This window comes from Schistocerca americana, chromosome 1 (assembly GCF_021461395.2).
Source record: "Schistocerca americana isolate TAMUIC-IGC-003095 chromosome 1, iqSchAmer2.1, whole genome shotgun sequence".
Lineage (NCBI taxonomy): Eukaryota > Metazoa > Arthropoda > Insecta > Orthoptera > Acrididae > Schistocerca > Schistocerca americana.
Genome location: NC_060119.1, coordinates 84,000,671 through 84,020,481, shown reverse-complemented (window position 1 = coordinate 84,020,481; position 19,811 = coordinate 84,000,671). Strand labels below are relative to the sequence as shown.

General features: G+C 43.2%; 1 protein-coding gene across 1 annotated transcript in view; it reads left to right on the top strand.

The window, feature by feature from the left end:
- The window catches only part of LOC124548326 (heparan sulfate glucosamine 3-O-sulfotransferase 5-like), a 143,359-nt gene extending 126,133 nt beyond the window's left edge, over positions 1-17,226 (top strand). Inside the window, exons 3-4 of the mRNA XM_047125167.1 lie at positions 1,115-1,369; positions 8,360-17,226. Coding sequence (XP_046981123.1) covers positions 1,115-1,369; positions 8,360-8,674 — 570 coding nt within the window. The 3' untranslated portion in view covers positions 8,675-17,226. The remainder of the gene's footprint in view (positions 1-1,114; positions 1,370-8,359) is intronic.
- The last annotated feature ends 2,585 nt before the right edge of the window (positions 17,227-19,811 follow it).

The window sequence follows — 19,811 nt, the reverse complement described above, 5'->3', positions numbered from 1 at the left end:
GTCAGGAAGCCTTTTCTGAAAGTATTTGTGTGGAGTGTAGCCATGTATGGAAGTGAAACGTGGACGATAAATAGTTTAGACAAAAGGAGAATAGAAGCTTTCGAAATGTGGTGCTACAGAAGAATGCTGAAGATTAGATGGGTAGAACACATAACTAATGAGGACGTACTGAATAGAATTGGAGAGAAGAGAAATTTGTGGCACAACATGACTAGAAGAAGGGATCGGTTGGTAGGGCATATTCTGAGGCATCAAGCGATCTCCAATTTAGTATTGGAGGGCAGCGTGGAGGGTAAAAATCGTGGACCAGGAGATGAATACACTAAACAGATTCAGAAGGATGTAGGTTACAGTAGGTACTGTGAGATGAAGAAGCTTGCACAGGATAGAGTAGCATGGAGAGCTGCATCAAACCAGTCTCAGGGCTGAAGACCACAACAATAGATTTTAAATAATGTTGGTGACATGGGGCAACGTGGTAACAGACCCTTGCTTGTTCTAAATTTCTGTGAAAGTGTACTACCAATTTTCACTTGAGATATGTATCCACATACATTTCTTGTATTATTGTAGTTAGACAATTGAACAATTTTTATCATCAGCAAAAGACGCAAAATAACTACACAGCTGCTCATGTGAAGTGACGTCTGTACTCTTCACCAACACCATCTATGTAAAAAAAAAAAAAAAAAAAAAAACAAAAAACAAACAGCTCACCACCTGAATATGATGGTATGAAGCATCTAATCGCATAGTGGCAAAATAAACGAGTGGCTGACGCAAGAACTGTTTTATTTGTATTTAGCCTCGCGGGATAAGGCGCTGCAGTCATGGACTGTGCCTCTGGTCCCAGGGGAAGTTCGAGTCCTCCCTCGGGCATGTGTGTGTGTGTTTGTCCTTAGTATAATTTAGATTAAGTAGTGTGTAAGCTTAGGGACTGATGACCTTAGCAGTTAAGTCCCATTAGATTTCACACACACTTGAACGTTTGTATTTATTAACAGTCGCAGCCTTCACTGTGCTGTCCCTCGAGGACGGTGTACTCGGTTGTGCAGTGTGTAACGCCCGTTGCGCGGAGAGGTTTCCAGGGTGACGGGTGTTCGCGTGCCGGCAGGTGCCGGAGCGCATCCGGGCGATGAACGCGAGCGTCAAGCTGCTGGTGATCGTGCGCGAGCCGGTGACGCGCGCCATCTCGGACTACACGCAGCTGCGCAGCCACGCGGCCGCCACGGCCGCCACGGCGGGACAGCCGCCGCCGCCCGCGCGCTCCTTCGAGCAGCTGGCGCTGCGGCCCGACGGCTCCGTCAACGTCGCCTACCGGCCGCTCGCCATCTCGCTCTACCACACGTTCGTGCCGCGCTGGCTCGAGGTGAGTTCGCCTTCTGCTCTTCCAGCACTCACCAACCGCCTCATCCTGTCTTCCACCACAAATCCAACACGTAATAGACCCGCGCAGCGACGGAAGTCTTACATATTTGTTGATGTTGTGGTCTTCAGTCCTGAGACTGGTTTGATGCAGCTCTCCATGCCACTCTATCCTGTGCAAGCTTCTTCATCTCCCAGTACCTACTGCAACCTACACCCTTTTGAATCTGCTTAGTGTATTCATCTCCTGGTCTCCCTCTACGATTTTTACTCTCCACGCCGCCCTCCAATACTAAACTGGTGATCCCTTGATGCCTCAGAACATGTCCTACCAACCGATCCCTTCTTCTGGTTAAGTTGTGCCACAAACTCCTCCCCAGTTCTATTCAATACCCCCTCATTAGTTATGTGACCTACCCATCTAATCTTCAGCATTCTTCTATAGCACCACATTTCGAAAGCTTCTCTTCTTGTCCAAACTATTTATCGTCCATGTTTTACTTCCATACATGGCTACACTCCATTCAAATACTTTCAGAAACGACTTCCTGACACTTAAATCTATACTCGATGTTAACAAATTTCTCTTCTTCAGAAACGCTTTCCTTGCCATTGCCTGTCTACATTTTATATCGTCTCTACTTCGATCATCATCAGTTATTTTGCTCCCCAAATAGCAAAACTCCTTTACTACTTTAAATGTCTCATTTCCTAATCTAATTCCCTCAGCATCACCCGACTTAATTCGACTACATTCCGTTATCCTCATTTTGGTTTTGTTGATGTTCATCTTATATCCTCCTTTCAAGACAATGTCCATTCCGTTCAATTGCTCTTTCAAGTCCTTTGCTGTCTCTGACAGAATTACAATGTCATCGGCGAACCTCAAACTTTTTATTTCTTCTCCATGGATTTTAATACCTACTCCCAATTTTCCTTTTGTTTTCTTTACTGCTTGCTCAATATACAGATTGAATAACATCGGGGATAGGCTACAACCCTGTCTCATTCCCTTCCCAACCACTGCTTCCCTTTCATGTCCCTCGACTCTTATAACTGCCATCTGCTTTCTGTACAAATTGTAAATAGCCTTCTTACACGGTAATGACTAAAATTCAGATTCGGTAACTTCCCTTCCAGGAGCAGGATGCATTACGGAAAGCACTTAATTTAAGCAATATACAGGGTCAAGCATAAATGTATTACGATGCAGTATTTTCACCGCTGCTCTGGGCGCGATACAGACTGCGTTCACAGTGGCACCGACAGACACCGTCGCCAGTAGCCCGACAACATGGCCCCACAGTTTGGTGACGGTGCGCCCCACCTCCTTCGTCACGTTTTGGCGGGTTCAAAGAGGTTATGTTTGGTTAGGTTACAGTCAATTCTTTGTATGAAGTAGATTACATTTTGACCTACAGGAATGGACCGGGTACTACAACACTTCTGTCCTTGGAATAAATGGCTCTGAGCACTATGAGACTTAACATTTGAGGCCATCAGTCTCCTCCATTCCCGTGGCAGGATTCGAACCTGCGACCGTAGCAGTCGCGCGGTTTCGGACTGAAGTGCCTAGAACCGCTCGGCCACCACGACCGACTTTTGTCCTTGGTGAACAGCGCTGCAATGTGGCTGAACCGTGAATTTACTTTCAGAACCTTTTCTTAAGAATTTACTTTATTCACTAGCGATTCATCACGATCATTAACACATTTAATCACACTGTGTGAGCGTGGAAGTAGTTGCCAATTGGTAAGTGATGAACCAAATAAAAAAAACTTTTTCAATAAATGGAAATTTTATTCCTAAAAGCCCTTTTTTTAAAAAACAGATTTAAAATTATAATCAGAAAGCACCCTGTAAATACCAAGTTACAATTTATTCAGAGGAAGAAATAACAATTTTTTTTTTTTTTGTAGTATGAGCTTTCGGGCTGAGAACCTTGCCGGTCCCTTTTAACACGGCCGTAGTCACGACCGTTCACAACAACCTCTGAAAGACTACACTGGTGCAAATCTGCAACACACCAGATTACTTTAAACTAAAAATTTTAACAACTCACATAAACACATAAACTATGCACCCCTTGAAAGGGATGGAACTGGTACAAAACACTCACATTAAAATAATTTGCCACCGAAAGTGCAACTTGTTTTTAAAAGAACTCTTACGGTGGAAGGGTGGCAAGTTTATATACTAAAATTACCATTTAAATAAAAATCCATGAAACGCAGTTTTACATAAAATGTACCAACATGGCCGGCCGCGGTGGTCTCGCGGTTCTAGGCGCGCAGTCCGGAACCGCGCGACTGCTACGGTCGCAGGTTCGAATCCTGCCTCGGTCATGGATGTGTGTGATGTCCTTAGGTTAGTCAGGTTTGAGTAGTTCTCAGTTCTAGGGGACTGATGACCACAGCTGTTAAGTCCCATAGTGCTCAGAGCCATTTTTTGTACCAACATGCTCTACATTACACATATAGCACCTCGCAAGATGATAGGCAAGATAAAAACATATTTCAGGAATTCGGCCTTTACACCTTAAGCAATAAATTCGTTAACATCGAATCCGACAAACATGAAAGAGGCAGCTATTAACGTTTGGCAGACCGACAGACAGACAGACACTAACTGCCTAACAAATGCGGACGAGAGACAGACGAGCAAGCTGGGGACGAGAGATTGACCAAGAAAACAAGTAGAATTTAACAAGTAAATGAAACAACATATCACGAATCACTTAACTTCTAATAAACTGCGATTTCAGGCGAAGACCTGGCGCGGCACCCCCAAAACGCTCTCCCGAACCGTCCGCTGCCAGCCGCTTCAACGGACGCAGGAAGGCGCGCCGATCTCCCGTCTCACGGCGTCGCAGCTCGCACCGGCCAGACCGATGTTGTGGGTTGGCTCCTGTTGCTCTCGAGTCGACCGCGAAGCCACTACCCCTCGCTATACGGCGCGGCCCACTGGACCGACGTGTCGACCTCACACGCGCCGACGTTCAAGACGGACAAGTCCTCTTGTGTCTCAGTGCGCGACCGACCAACCGATCGATCCAACCGCCAATGACCATTGCCTGAGCAAACTCGAGCAGACTGGCGGCCTAACACATACTGCCGGCCGGTGTGGCCGAGCGGTTCTAGGCGCTTCAGTCTGAAACCGCGCGACAGCTACGGTCGCAGGTTCGAATCCTGCCTCGGGCATGGATGTGTGTGATGTCCTTAGGTTGGTTAGGTTTAAGTAGTTCTAAGTTCTAGGGGACTCATGACCTCAGATGTTAAGCCCCATAGTGCTCAGAGCCATTTGAACCTAACACATACTAGCACTCCGGACGACAGACACACACTGACCCGGCTGACCAGCTGACCAGACTCGCCACCGTTGACCAACTGCCGAGCTCATAGCTCCCCTTAAACGCACGTGAACAGGCAACTTTTCCCCTTTTCCCACCCGAGGGAGACACCAAAGCTGCGATTGCCACAGCGGCGTCACCGCCAGAAACGGAGGACGACTGCTTTACACTACGCGCTGCGGCGCGCTCTTCAAAACAGCAAATTTTACCACGGATCAGTGGCTTTAGCTCTTAAAAAGACGTCGGATGCATGTGAGATGCAGAGCAAAAGAAACTGGTACACCTGCCTAATATTGTGTAGGGCCCCCGTGAGCACGCAGAAGTGCCGCAACACGACGCGACATGGACTACACTAATATGTGAAGTGGTACTGGAGCGAATGGACAACTGTTATACCGCACCAGACGCAGATTTTTTTTCATCATGGAGTGGTTGCTGACACACAGTGTTAGCGTTCTACGTTGCCCAGTACCTCGTGTTCTGTGAATTCACATCAACGGAAAGATGAAACCATGCTTCATCACTCATGATGTAATGGAAAGGAGCCAACAAACCATCGTTGACGTTACGCAGTAGCCACGTACAGTAATCTGACTGTCATCCTCACGTAATGTCATCAACGCGTCTTATCATTCCCATCATGCTTGGCGGGCAGCCGTGCAGTTTCAGCGTCCTAATGCAAACCATTCAGAAGTTACGACTATTTTATTTCATATAGGTCAATAAATGTGACCCTGCACTTCTTCATGAATGAGTTGTAGCTTATGTCATTGAATAAGTGTGATTCGGCTATTTTTACATGTATTTTACGATAATTCATGTCTCTCGATAACTTACTAATGCACGGGAACGCAAAAATATAACAGCTATTCTGTTAATTAAGTAGAAAGTAATTATTTTCAGCCATAATGGCTATTTTTGTGCCCCATGACTGTGTGGGATAATTATGTACTTCAAGTTTCTGCTACCAGTCACATTTTACTGTATGTTTAATCTAACATAATGCAATGCAGCCGTTTATACATACATACATACATATAGAGAAACGTTACTTAAAAATAAACCGTCTTAAACTAAATTAATATAGAACTCTATATCCATTGTTTTTTACTGTAGCTACTGGTGTGGCATTTGGGGGGGGGGAAGGAGGGGGGGGCAGTGTATGGCTAGAAATCGAAATCAGTGATGTCTTCTGCTGGTTTTCTTCCTTGTGGTTGACTATGTATATTACAGCCTGTATATGATGCAGATAGATTTCCATCTGTTATGTGTTACGAAAATAGTGTGAAAGGCTTTTATATGACAGTTGATCACTTACAATTTCATCGTCTTGCTGTTTCACTTGCATCACTGGTGTAATGGCGGAGGTGTAGATTGACATTACAGTATTCCACATTATATTTTGTTACTGATTGACAACGTAATTCATTGCACAAATTGCTTCGATGTTATACACACAACACAAGATGGCGGACTGTAGCATTTGAGTCTGTATCGATTATCAAGGTTTTGTATCGACTTTCTTGGTACTGACAGATTTGTAGTCAATTATTTACATTGACTATCTTGAATGTATTGAGCTAGAACTGGCTTAAGACTGTTGAAGAATTCTGAGTTTTTGAATTCGGTTATTTCATTAAGAATGTTATCTCCATGCTTTGTGTTATGTATGAAAATTTCCATTTCTTCCATGATATCCATTCTTTTACTTTTTCCTATTTTGTGTAAAATTTCGAGGTTGTCTTCGATTTTCAAAGGGTGGCCTGTGTCTTTAATGTGAGTTGTTACTGCTGATATGTTACATTTATCAAGCCTGTAGCAGTGTAAATGTTGTTTGAATCGGGTTCTGAAATTTCTGCCTGTTTGGACGATATAATATTTATTACATTGGCTGCAGGTAATTTTGTAAATGCCAGATGCATCAAGACTTGTATCTGGTGGTTTTATATTGTGAGTAAGCTTCCTACTTAGGTTGTTGTTGGTGCTGAAGCTAATTTTTACTTCTGTGTTTTTGAATAGTCTTTGCTAATTTGTCAGATACTATTCCAAGATATGGCATTTTTACATATTTGACTGCTGGGGCACTGTCAGTTGTGAGTGTAGTTTGATGTTGTTTGTGCAGTTTATTTTTTATCTGTTGTGACATGGTATTAGTTAGAGAAGGGTCATGTTCATTTTTTATTGCGTTATATGTTATGGTTTAATTAATAGGAAAGTCAGCGTTGGCCGTAATATAGATGTTTTATTGATGACAGAATCGATTTTCGATCACATAGTGATCATCTTCAGTGCTGATATGTACAAATCACAACTGTGATCACTTCTCAGTTTTGGTTATTGATAACTTGATAATCAGTGTATGAGTTTAATTTGTACATATCAGCACTGAAGATGATCACTATGTGATCGAAAATCGATTCTGCCATCAATAAAACATCAATATTACGGCCAACGCTGACCTTAGCTTTAATTTAACATATATGGTCGTTGTGCACACAGCACTCCATGGAGTCGCCAATCAATATGTTATGGTTTCTATAACAGATGCAAATCTGTCTGCATCCTATACATGCTGTGATATACATAGTCAACCACAAGGAAGAAAACTAGCAGAAGACATCACTGATTTCGAGTTCTAGCCATACACTGCCTCCTTCCTTTCCCCCAAATGCCACACCAGCACTACAGTAAAAAACAATGGACGAAGAGTTCTAGATTAATCTAGTTTAAGACGGTTTATTTTTAAGTAACATTTCTCTATACGTATGTATGTATGTATAAACGGCTGAAGATGAACAGAACATGTTCGAAACGCGTTGCATTATGTTAGATTAAGCATAAAATAAAAAGTGACTGGTAGCAGAAACTTGGAATAAATAATAAGTAGAAAGTAGTTAAAACCAAAGATAATCCTTACGATTTATGACCGCTTTCTGACCGCTTGGAGCGCTAGTGTCGCTCCAGCTGTCAAACTGTAACAATTTTCGAACCAGTGTTGTGACTGTATTTATTAGACTGTGGGTGAGGCGGGCTATTCTAAACTGCGCCATCATTCATTAATGAGTAATTCTATTATGTTGGATGTGAGGTCCGTCATTTATGCATAACACCGTTTTTCTCAGTACCCAAACATGTTTCGGCACCACTGTGCCATCATCAGTGGGTTTTCGTTTTTATTTATTCTTTTGGGTTCACTGCCACTACTTGTCGAGTCTACTGCATGGTTGAGGTCCTCCACTTGGTCCTCTCTCACTGCTTATTTTCCTCGTCCTCAGTCTTCTCAATATAGAATGTGCTACATCCGATGAAGTTCCCTGACGAATAACCCTCTTTGTCGTCGCTTAGTGGATCCTGCGCATCATTCCGATCGTCGGGCACATCCGGCGATTCTCGCTTAACGCATACATACTCGATCTCTTGCTTCACACATACAAGTGGACCAGTCTCCACCTAAATAGCTTTTTCTTCTGATTCTGAATTTGTGGGAGTCGCCAAAAGAACATCTGTGAGTGCACAACTGGCGGACCTCACGTCCAACAATTTTAACTGCAAACACGGCCAATACAAGGAGCTGCAAATCAAAATGATGGCTAATTCTATTCTGGGAGGTACTGAGTAAGACACGGCTTTTTTTTGGTTCCGCAGGTGTTCGACCGCGGCCAGATCCTGGTGGTGAACGGCGACCAGCTGATAGAGGACCCGGTGTCGCAGCTGCGGCGCATCGAGCGCTTCCTGGGCCTGGAGCCGCGCATCGGCCACCACAACTTCTACTTCAACCGCACCAAGGGCTTCTACTGCCTGCGCAACGAGACGGCCGACAAGTGCCTGCGCGACAGCAAGGGGCGCCGCCACCCGCGAGTCGACCCGCGGGTCGTCGCCAAGCTGAGGCGCTTCTTCAGCGAGCACAACCAGCGCTTCTACGAGCTCGTGGGCGAAGACCTGGGCTGGCCCGAGGAGTGAGCGCCCGCCCGCCGCCAGCACCCGGCACTGCGCACGCGCCAGCGGCCCGCGGAGGCACCTGCGGCGCTCTCGAGCTGAGGCGGCCCTGCGCGACGGCAGTCACCGAGCGTTCCGGAGACGGCCGCGAGAAAAGAACGGACGGCGCCCCGGGCCGTGGACGAGGTTGTCGCCATCTGGCAGTCGCGCGTAGAATCTACCACTGCTGGACCCGCAGACTCTGCAAACACACAGCACAGTACTGACGGTCAGATACTGAGCAACCGAGAGCTCAGTGTTCAGGCGACAGCAGAGTCTATGCTACCAGTCGTAAGGGAGACGTCGTTTTTCGTTTTGTACATTCCTCCACACTCTTTAACCTTCAGTTACCACAGACTGTACAACAAGAAAGAGCCGAACAATTCGCCACCGATGCTTTATGTGACTGCGGAACAGGTGGAAAAAGAACACTGCTAAAAAAAAAGTGTAATAACTATTATAGTTTTGAGCCCTCAGGTTCATGTGCTCACTGTTTTTAAGGAAAAAAAAATTAATTGTAAAGTTGCTTTCTTTCCTACGGTAGTCACCAATTAGCGCGTTGATTCGTTTCACCAAATGGCACCACGGAATACGCGATTATTAGGTTTCCCATGTTCTGTGATGCAATACCAAAGCAATAATACGTGCAGACTGCCGCTGGAAATTGTAATGCGAATTTAATTCCCGCGTTTATAGCTAAAATTAAAACTTTAGGTAACATCAGGCACGGCACAAATGAGACGGTGAAGTCTTACGAGTACTTGAGCTTTCTGTCGTACGCATTGACTTTGAACGTGCTGCTGGATTATTCTAGGAATGTTGTACTGTTTCTAAGAGTGTCAGAGACGAAGGGGAAGAAACTGCCGGGGAAAAGCGGCCCCGTTTCTCCCCCTTCAAAATTTTTCACTTCTTGGCGTTTGTTTCTCGCGTAAAGGTAGCTCGTTTCCGACTGCGACCAGAAGCGCGTATTTGGTTGCCTGGTGATGGTCGCCGGAACTATGGGAAGGAAGACGATGTGAGTTGGGTGGGTAGGTAGTAAGTAGGAGGCAAGGGCGGATGCAGCCGGGATGCACCCCCGCCGGCGCCCCGGCTGCCTCCGCCGAGGGGGCTGTGGGGGAGGTGCCCGGCGTGCGTGGGCGTGGTACCAGGTTCTGCCGCCGCCCTGGCGTCGTTCGCCTCTGAAGACTGCGCGTGACTACTATAGAGACAGACGGTCTGGGGCGTGTCCCAGCTGGCGGAGACACTCGCTCAGACCTCTAAACAGTCTGAGCCACTCCCGCACCGTTCCATTCAAATTGCTATAGTCACACGTACCTCTGGAAAAAAAATATGTTTGCGGAGCATCACGAGAGGAAATGAAACATTAGTATGCCACTACGTGCACAAGGAACTGTTGGCGATTCTAAATCTGCTGCCCTGAGCGCCAAAACGAAGCTGGAGATAAAACGCCGTGGCTCTGAAGATGACAACATTGCACAAAAACCTCATGAACCTCACGCAACAAGTTCTTCCGTCTGTCGGTCGGCAGCTGTTACCACTTCATGTTCACATCTAGTTTTTCAGACAACTGGCGTGAAAACTGTTACAGTTCCAAAACAAAGGTCGTCCGACGCTCTAATCCTCTTAACGAAAAGCTGTCGCTCTTACACAGACTTTTGTCACGAATTCTGCATTTCTTAAATGTATGCGCTTGCCGTGGCACACTAGAGGAACGAAGCACCGACGATGTCACTCGTCAACACAAATTCCGTGCACCATTTCGCGCAGAAAGTGAAAGCTACACCGCACACCACCCCATGAACAGCACGGCCCTTGAAGTTAGTACAAAATGTTTCGCATATCGCTAGTGTTGCTTTGAACATCACAAAACATATCGAGTCCTTCAGCTGAGAGTGCTTGTACTTGTACCACCTTCGTAGATGGATGTTTGGTCCAGATAATTGCTGACGTCTGCCGCTAAATAACTTGTTAAGAGTTGTGACAAAGGAGTTGCTGACGAAATTTACGGGGAACAGCACGCAAATAAAACCCTCCGTACTCATTCTCACGCCGAACACGGTAAACCCTACGCGCTAGCAATTACACAAGAGTGGGAAGCATGGGATGATGACGGCACGTAATAGAAATCTTAATCGCAATCAAATGATACTCGTAATCAAACGTTGTTTGTTGTAACATTGGCAATACCGTAACATTGTTTGAAGTTGAGAGTTGGCAGCGAGGGCGGCGTCGAAGTGCAAAAAGGTGTCTAAGTGAATCGGTTATCAGTTCAACGGCGAGTAAAAAAAAAAGTGTGCTCGGTTTTGCTGAAGAAGGAAATCCTGACTAAATTCCTCTGGCTGAAGCCACTGCTGCAGAATGCAGCCAATTGCAGTTTTCTCCGCAAAAGGAATGTTTCGCTCACACGAAGCAAAACTTAAAACAAAGAAACCACATAATACGTGTATGCGAGGAGATTTTATCGCTTCTAATACAGTAGCTGTCACGGTTATCCCACCACGAGATGCGATCGACACCAAAGACGCACGCCTTGCTGAGGTAAACTATCACAAAAGTTTACACCCGCCGAGACGCACGGCAATCTGAAACGACAAACGGCTGTGACGACGTCAAAGCACTGGACCTTCCGTTTCCGCTCTCGATGCTTTAGTAAAAATAGCAGTCAAACAGTACCTCGAGACAGGACATTGGGGAAAACAGATTATTTTGCAAGACTCAGCAACCTATCTGGAGCACTGCCATACAGCTCAAAAGTAACACTCGATACAGTTGTTTCTGAATTATATTCGTTGGAAAATAGCAGCAGAAATCCTAATTCTCCCAAATTAGGACTATATTGGCCATTACTCAACGTGAATGTACAGTATTTTGTAACCTACAGATCTGCTGCTTAATTCAGACAACAGAGTACTAATGGATGTATTCGAACTAGTGATAGTGACAGTAAGAAGCCTACCCTACTACAGCCCAACAGTTTTTAAAGCGAGTGTCCGACCTCAAAGTACATCGGGATGCAGCAGTCAATTACTATTTCAGAGCACGAGTTTGTTTACGTTTCCTCATGACACGTTCGCAGCACAGAGCGCAGGTAGCTGTTGGAGATACCAAACGACGACAGACCCACTCGCTGCCCCCGATGCGAGTACCAGAGTGTCATTTGTTTGGAGACGACAACTCCCATAGGCAGGAACGGCGTCAGGAGTGTCACGTGACAGGCCGACATGCGAGGTAGGGGCCCACGTGGCCGGGAACGCAGCACGACAGCTCGGCGCAGCAGAACCTGGTCCCAACGTGTGGATCATATTGGTCCATGATGAAGTACGGCTGTTAATATAAGATACCATATTTTTTATAGTCCATATTGGAAGCTGTTGATAAGTATAGGGTGCGCTGGCACGGGTCGTGGTTAGCAATGGCCCAGCAGGCTCCGCCGAATTCTCAGCCTTTGGTGGAAGCTCGCGTTTCCCCTGCCGCCGGAAATTGTCACCGCAGGAAGGGCGTAGCAAGTGACGCTCCCCCAAGTCTACAATTTCCGCAGCACCGCGGAACAAACCAGGTCACGAAAGTCCTCAATTACGTTGAGCAACACTGCTTCTGGTTCATTCCACTTCCTCATATCTCAATACCTCTCGGATCCAACTCCCCCCGACAACTGACTTCCGTTCATTCAGTTAGCTTGCTCGTACAGTTCTGTTCTTTTGGAGCTTTATCACATAATATGCAATCGATTTCGCAAAACTTACATCCCATCCTATCTGGAAGGTGCGCAAGATTGGGTTTAATTCTTCCGAAAACGATTGTACTTGCGTTAATATAATTCCCAATGAACACAGCAGTACGGGCAAGAGACCCGAATAACCAGAAGTCACTTATTACAGAAGAGTTACTTCCTTTCCATTTTGTTATGGAATTGCAACTCTCCTCAACAGTTTGTAACATGTATTCTAGTCCCCCACGATTTCTCCTCTCTAGTGCTTCTTCTACTGCCCAGGTAAGTGACTGTGGTCCACTTAACATTTATTCCCCACCATATGGTAACGAATACCCATTCTTTAGCAAGGCATTTGAAAAATTTTCAGTTCATTTCCCTCTCCTTCCTACCGCATACGTCAGAAAATCATCTTTATTACTAGACCAACGTGCTGTCAGAATCAGGTTTCTCTTGAAGAAAGCAGTCCTCCTCGCCTATGCTACTTTCTGTCGTTGTTCTTCTGGTCGCTTTAGTGTTCGTACTTCTATGGCAGATAAATACTGCTGTATTGCACCCAAGAATGATAACTCGTTACTACAGTTGTACTTCTCTTCAATGCTTATGCCTTCGTTTTGTGCACTTAAACTCAGTGCTAAGCAAGCTGTCGTTCAATTCAAAACTAATTATTACTATTTACTGACTTTGTGCCGGAGGAGAATTTCATTTGCAAACGTTAATACTGATATCTGTTTCCACTTATGGTTTCTCTACTGTTCTGAATTTCAGTTTGGCTTCCGTCACTGCCTGATATTTAAATTGCTTGGAATATAGTTACGAAACAATGAAACCGTGACTGTTTAAGGCCAGTTCACCCTTTTCTACCTTCGGATCGCCCTTCATCACAATTTTTTTTGAGCAGGTGCTGTGAATCATTCCAAGTTTCGTACAAGTACGTGCAAGTACAGTATTCAGCATTGATTTGGACGTGGATTTTCCTCCCTTTATTATATAGCCCAAAATACAGCTGTCTTTTCCTCATTAGAACCTATTAGATGAATGTTGGACCGGTGAAGATGTTCCACGTTCCATATTGATGTTTACAATTTTGACAGGTTACGCTACATTCTTGTGTTCATCGTAATGGAAATAAGACACAGCGAAGATAACTTGGAAAAAATTTGACAGTCGCTTTAGGGAGTGCATTCTATAGCGCGACTAGGGTTTCTTCACAGTAGCGTGTTGGTTCTGATCCTCTTTGTGAATTGTTCTTATTTCGTGACCTTCTGGTCTCCTTCCTGTGGTTTGTTTTTGAAATTTGCCTTCATCAAGATCAGGCGTGCTGTACTTGAACGATTTATCAGTCTCCCAATCTCACGTATTCATTCAGGAAGAACACATCCTTCCCGATATTCATCGGGAAATTATAGCAATATCGTCTTATTTTAAACAACCTTGGGTTGAAAAGAGAGCGTTTCAAAACGGAACTGCACGCTCCACCTTGAATGCGGTCAGCTAATAGCTCATTCCTCTATGTGTTGCCGCAGGAGACGATCTTGGGTCACATGGTGCCTTTGGTAGGTTCGTATTTCATCGCTAATTTTATTAATATATGGATCTCTTCACTTACAATGGTACCTGATAAAAACTTCAGTTCTAATATTCCTTGCCCTGTGTTATCACGTTTCTTAATGTTTTCCTAACCTTGCTTCCATAAAACAGAGTAAGTTTGGATATAATGCGCATTACGTTTATAAAATATTTCTCACAGTGCCTATTAATGGATATATTTAGTTCGTTGCTTTTCTGTGTATTATCTTCTACGCGAGCGTTTCACCTATTGACAAACACATTGCAACCCAAATATTTAAATGAATTTGTGTGCTATATAACGTACCTATTTTCTATTATACTAGCCCTTTTCACATATTTTCTTTACATGATCATTGTAGTCGACATGTTCACGTAATATATCCTTAGAATTTTATTCATTCCGCCTTTTAAAACCACTATTAGCACATGATCCCCTGCGAGTAAGTTTGTCATAATACCATTCCAATGCCCCAAGTACATTCAATTTGGATTCGGCTCTTGCCACTTCTGTAGAACATTTGCTATTTTCATGTCAAATAATAAAAGTGACAGTCCACAGCCTTGTCGTATTACTTGACTGACTACTAGGGACTTTCTGCAACTTATGTTTCTAAATACTCTACTTGTTTTATCTTACTGGGATGTAATAAATTGAAATAAATAGTATTACATAGGCTTTTTCTATTATATACCACCGTATTTTGCCTTATTGGGTCGTGAACGTTTTCGTAATATGAACATAGCCTACAGGAAAAAGGTTGCATCCTCTGGTTGTCTACCATCAGTTTTAGCTGCACACATTGCATCTATACACATTCGTCTTTTATACAGTTGCTCTGGGGCTTCAGCAGTATCATTTCAGCTAAATAATGCATTTTTTTTTCAATTATTGTGAGGTATATCTTATGTGCGGGGTTCAGCCATGGGTTTCCTCTGTAACTACTTCGAACGTTTTTTGTCATCTGTCTTCTGTGTGTTGATTATCTTTCCTTCTTTTCATCTCTCTCTGTGGTCTTCCCAGAGTTTCATACGTATTTTATCTGTAACAACAATACTGTTCGTTTCTAGGTTCAATATCTGACACGTTTCACATTCAGGACGTCACATCCCAAAGCTTTCATTGATTTTTTTTCTCTCCCAATCGTGCTTCAAATTCTACTCCGAGAGTTGCACCATACTGGTTAAAGTCGACTGTATTTGTTGTGAAAAGGTGTTCTGTGTTTCCCAACAGTTTTGTACACTGCGTCAGTTTCCTCGAATGTCAGGTTTCTGAAGACCTAGAAGCAGAATCTGAGGGACGCAGTAATGTAATGATCCACCCTTTCTCCCCTAGGCTGATTACAGATGGTTGAGGCGAGAGACCACGGCTGTGGCAGTAGGGTAAGCGTGCTTCCAGCCCGGGCTACCTGAGGCGTTCGCCTGGGCCCCCGTCCCGTGCCACGCCTGCAAGGGAGGTGTCTCTGGGTGGGCCTCGAGGCTCCGATGCGCCGCCACGTAGCCTGACCGCGCAAAATCCTTCCACCAGTTTCACGGTGTTAACGACAGAGCTGACCGCACGGCGGCTGCGAGTTTCCCGCCGCTGCTGTTCGGTTCGCCGTAGACTATAGTACAGTATGTGTGTGTGCGCGCGCGCGTGAGTGTATGTAGTTGCTCTCCATTGTTGACGCTAGAGCCCCGATATTACGTCAAGTACGATGAGTTAGAGACGCGCTCGTGCTGTGCAGGAGACAAACGAAAGAAGCGGAGATGACCCTCTGCCAGATGGTTGTCGTTCTGATACACATACATATCACTCTTTTATTTAAATATATATATACATACATATATGTCTTCACAGAGCGTCTTGACGCCACTATGCAAACCGAATGGGCTGAGCAGGTGATCTACATGAGTGCATCTCAGCTGTCGCGGCATTGTTTCTCTAGCGTGGCTACGCTTTCGTAACTATTTGTAAGATAAGATTCGGTAGCCATTCAATTTATTTAGCTAGATTATCTACATGTACTTCGCATTTCGTTGGACATTTCACTGGCTACACGTCCTACCGCAACAGTAAGTTTCAGGTTGATAATGATGTATTCTGCAGTCAGTGAAAACAATGGTAGATTGCCGCCTGATAATTCCTTGTACGCTTGTCCAATGAAGCCAAAATATTCTGTCTGGCAGAAAATCATAAGTCTCTTCACTTTGAACATGGCAGTTACATACAATCGCCTACAATCGCTTTGGCTGTAGCCTCAATAAATGACGCTTTTGTATTTTAAGTATAATTCCTTGTTTACTTTAGCCTGTCGCAAATACATCAACTACCAGTAATTAAGGGAAGCATGCAATAGGTTCAGTTGTATTACAGCAAGTCGTTTTAACCGTGATGCACAATTCTCAAAATCGTTTGCTCACCGAGACGAATCGTATCGCATATTACAACCACTTCTTCTCCTACAACCAAAAGTGTTTAATTCTAAATGAAACATTTGCACGACGCATCTACGTTATGGCCCCTCTGCACGCAAGCTCTCTGGCTTCAGCCATTTTTACAATTATGTTTGCCAGTTAAAATGTTAATAGACTTTTTCACCGAAAATACGAAAAGAATGTAACTGTCAGATAATTATTTACGCATAAGTTCCATGCCGGTATTGCTAGCAAATCTTTACGTATTCCTAAATGTTCCTGGAGCCTGAACTTCATATTCATCTAGTTATCGCCATGAGCACTTTACGGCTTAGTAGTTTTGAGCAGATGTGGGATATTAAACTAAAAGAAATGTGAATGACAGTTATAAATCTACACGTGAAACGCAGGTTGTGATGATATCCTGAGAGAATGCTGGCACGATTGGCGCCAGTTTAGCGTAAATTTATATCCTAAATCTATTCTGTCGTTGAAACACGATTAATCTTGACGAGAGCTTTAAATTATTGTTCCGACCATTTACCTCCTTAACCTAGAACGTAAGTTCCGGCGCTGACCACAGAGGTAACTGATTTTCCCGCACAATTTCCTCGACCCAGTACTTAGCTTAAGGAACACCAACAACGTGCCTGAGTGTTGCGAGAGATTGCGCATGTTGTGTGTGAGTGAGAAGCCGCGTCAGCGGCGAGTGTGCCAAGATGATTGATTAAGAGATGTGCAGTGAAAACTATGTTATTTTTGATAGATTTAATTCCGTTAACAGTGTTTTATATGATAAAAATATATACTATTGTTTTCATGTAACATCATTAAATATATAATCAAGTAACTGGAAAAGCAATACCGCATTTACCCTTTGATATCCCTGAAGAGGCACCTCCCTGACATGTTTATATCAATTTTATGTATTTAACTATCTATAATTAAGAAGTTACTTATCAGAAATAAAACAAAAATGAAACTATGCATATCATTATTAAGACTAAAGAGCAATATGCTGTAATTAATACGAAACATATCATTATTGACTGTCAAAGTGTATAGAGTTAAATATATTGTATGTAGGAAGTACAGAGAGATTAAGAAGCAATACTATTAAGCAAAGTGGGAATAAAATTATTACCACAAATATTATTAAGGGTACAAGAGTTCAGATGTTTATTGTACTTTCAATTTGTGGTCTCAGGAACTAAAAATTATAAAATACATTCACCTACGAGAATGATCAGAAAAGAAAACCCGTACATATCATGATAGACATATCCATTCAACATTTAACATATTCTGTATTATAGAAACTTTTGATGTCAGATCTTTATTATCTCACGTCATTTTCTGTCATTAGACGCGAATATTTAATGTAGTTACTGTGATATTTTATTTTTGTTAAAAGCTCTACTGTTTTGATATAATGAAAGGCTGACGAGGGAGACAGCTGTTTCTAAAATTAAGACATAGGATGAAATTGTAGAACAAAAGCAGTTATCTTCTCTGATGCTACACAGAGTTTTAAATTACTGTTTTCAGCAACCTAGCCGTATTAATTTTAGAGATGAGTTCTATTTTCAAAAGTAATTTGAGGGTAGCAACATTTTGCCACAAATAAAAAAAAAAAAATCTGGAGTTTGATCCTTCACAAAATCATGGCTTATCTTCTCTGATGATGACAGACGACACAGGCCGGCACCTTTGCTTAAGACCCGCTTATTCTTACAAAGCCCCGGCGGCGTTGTCTGGCACTGAAATGGAACACGGTTTGATTAACGATGTACAGATATTCTCGAGGAAATCTCATTTTTTGACGTCAAGAGAGACATCAAAAAATGAGTTTATTAGTAGCGAAGGATCAAATTTCAAATTTTGTATAAATATCGTCAATGGCTAAGCGTAATCGCTGTGCAAGAAAAAAAATGTTTACTAATTTTATAAATATGTATATCTTTTGTAAAAGTTAAGCAGAATTTATTATTATTTTCACCGCATATTGGTCCAGAAAAATAGTATTTGTTGGGCCTACTATACCTGAATTAGAATACTTCAGCTAGAGGTGATTAACGCATTGGGGGCGATACCAGCACAAAATATCATGTTTCTCTTTTCGGATACCATCACAAAAATTTTCTGATGTTTAAAGACACCGATTTATTTGAACTGTTGGATATATTGATATTTAGTTTACATTTCAGTCCTCAATGTGTTAATTGGTAAAGTACATAGGCAATTGAGAAATATAAAGTTAGATTTAGTTTGTAAATGTATTTGAATTCATATTTTTGGAGAGGCAGATACATGTAGTGGTTTATAACAAAAGATTCAGCGATAGACATTCTTCAGATTGTCTTAGAAGACTAGAATGCAAGCAACTGCTTATAGGGACTTTACTCTGTGAATTAAATTGGTTTCCTGACCTATCCCAATCCGTGTCCCTTGACCAAATGTCGCCTCTCACCGCAGTACTGCCGTTCTCCACGCTAGATGCCATAGGCTCACACATTCGTTATCTACAAGAGGCAAGCAGGCAACATTTACTTCCGCTACATATTGATTTCCCTCCAGACAAAACTGAGGGACTTTGGACTGCCTGACTACTACACGAGATAGATTAGCTGCTCTTCGCGTATGAGCTGTTTTATCTGTTGGCTGTAATAGGGTCGACCGAAATTTGCCCAAAACTTGTTGAGTTCGCCCGACATCAGTAAAATCAAGCCCTTCTGTCCGAGAAAGTATCACTAAACAGAAATAAAACCAGACTTCCCTCCTCTTCTGCAGGTACCTATTAATTAAAGCTAATGTACTTCCGATTGGAGTTCTTGATGGAAACATCTGCAGCCACTTCAAATTCTGGGGAATTCCTTTCTAAGAGAACACGACAGGAACCCTATACCTGGTAGAAAGGGAAAAAATCGCCCTACGGAGCCGCTGATATATACAGAGATGTTCTTCAAACAGCTGTGGGTATTAAAATCTCAAGGTCTCACTTTTTTTTTTTTTTTTTTTTTTTTTTTTTAGTGTAGAACGTAACAAACGTAGAAATAACAAGGTGTTGTCCGACTATGAAGGTATTAAGAATGCTGCATTCTAGTTCTGGTGCGCTCTTTCGAGGAGGATATTTATATGGTTATCTTGTTTCCAACAACAGTTGATGACCTCTAGTACCCTATAATTTTCTATTTCTTCTCCTGCAGCTGCAAAGTATCTGGGACACGAAATATTAGAAACGATTACGTGTGAAGCAGCATCTAAGAGCATCGAGCATTTTCTCGCAGTTAATCTAGAATTGGTGAATTCAGAGCGTTAACAAAACAGTGTATTGTAGGGAAAATGATAATGAGAGCAATGAATGAAATGCATTATCGCGTCATCTTCATGGTAAGTATAAACTAACACATTATAAACAAGGAGGATTTTGTAGACTGCCACCTCGAT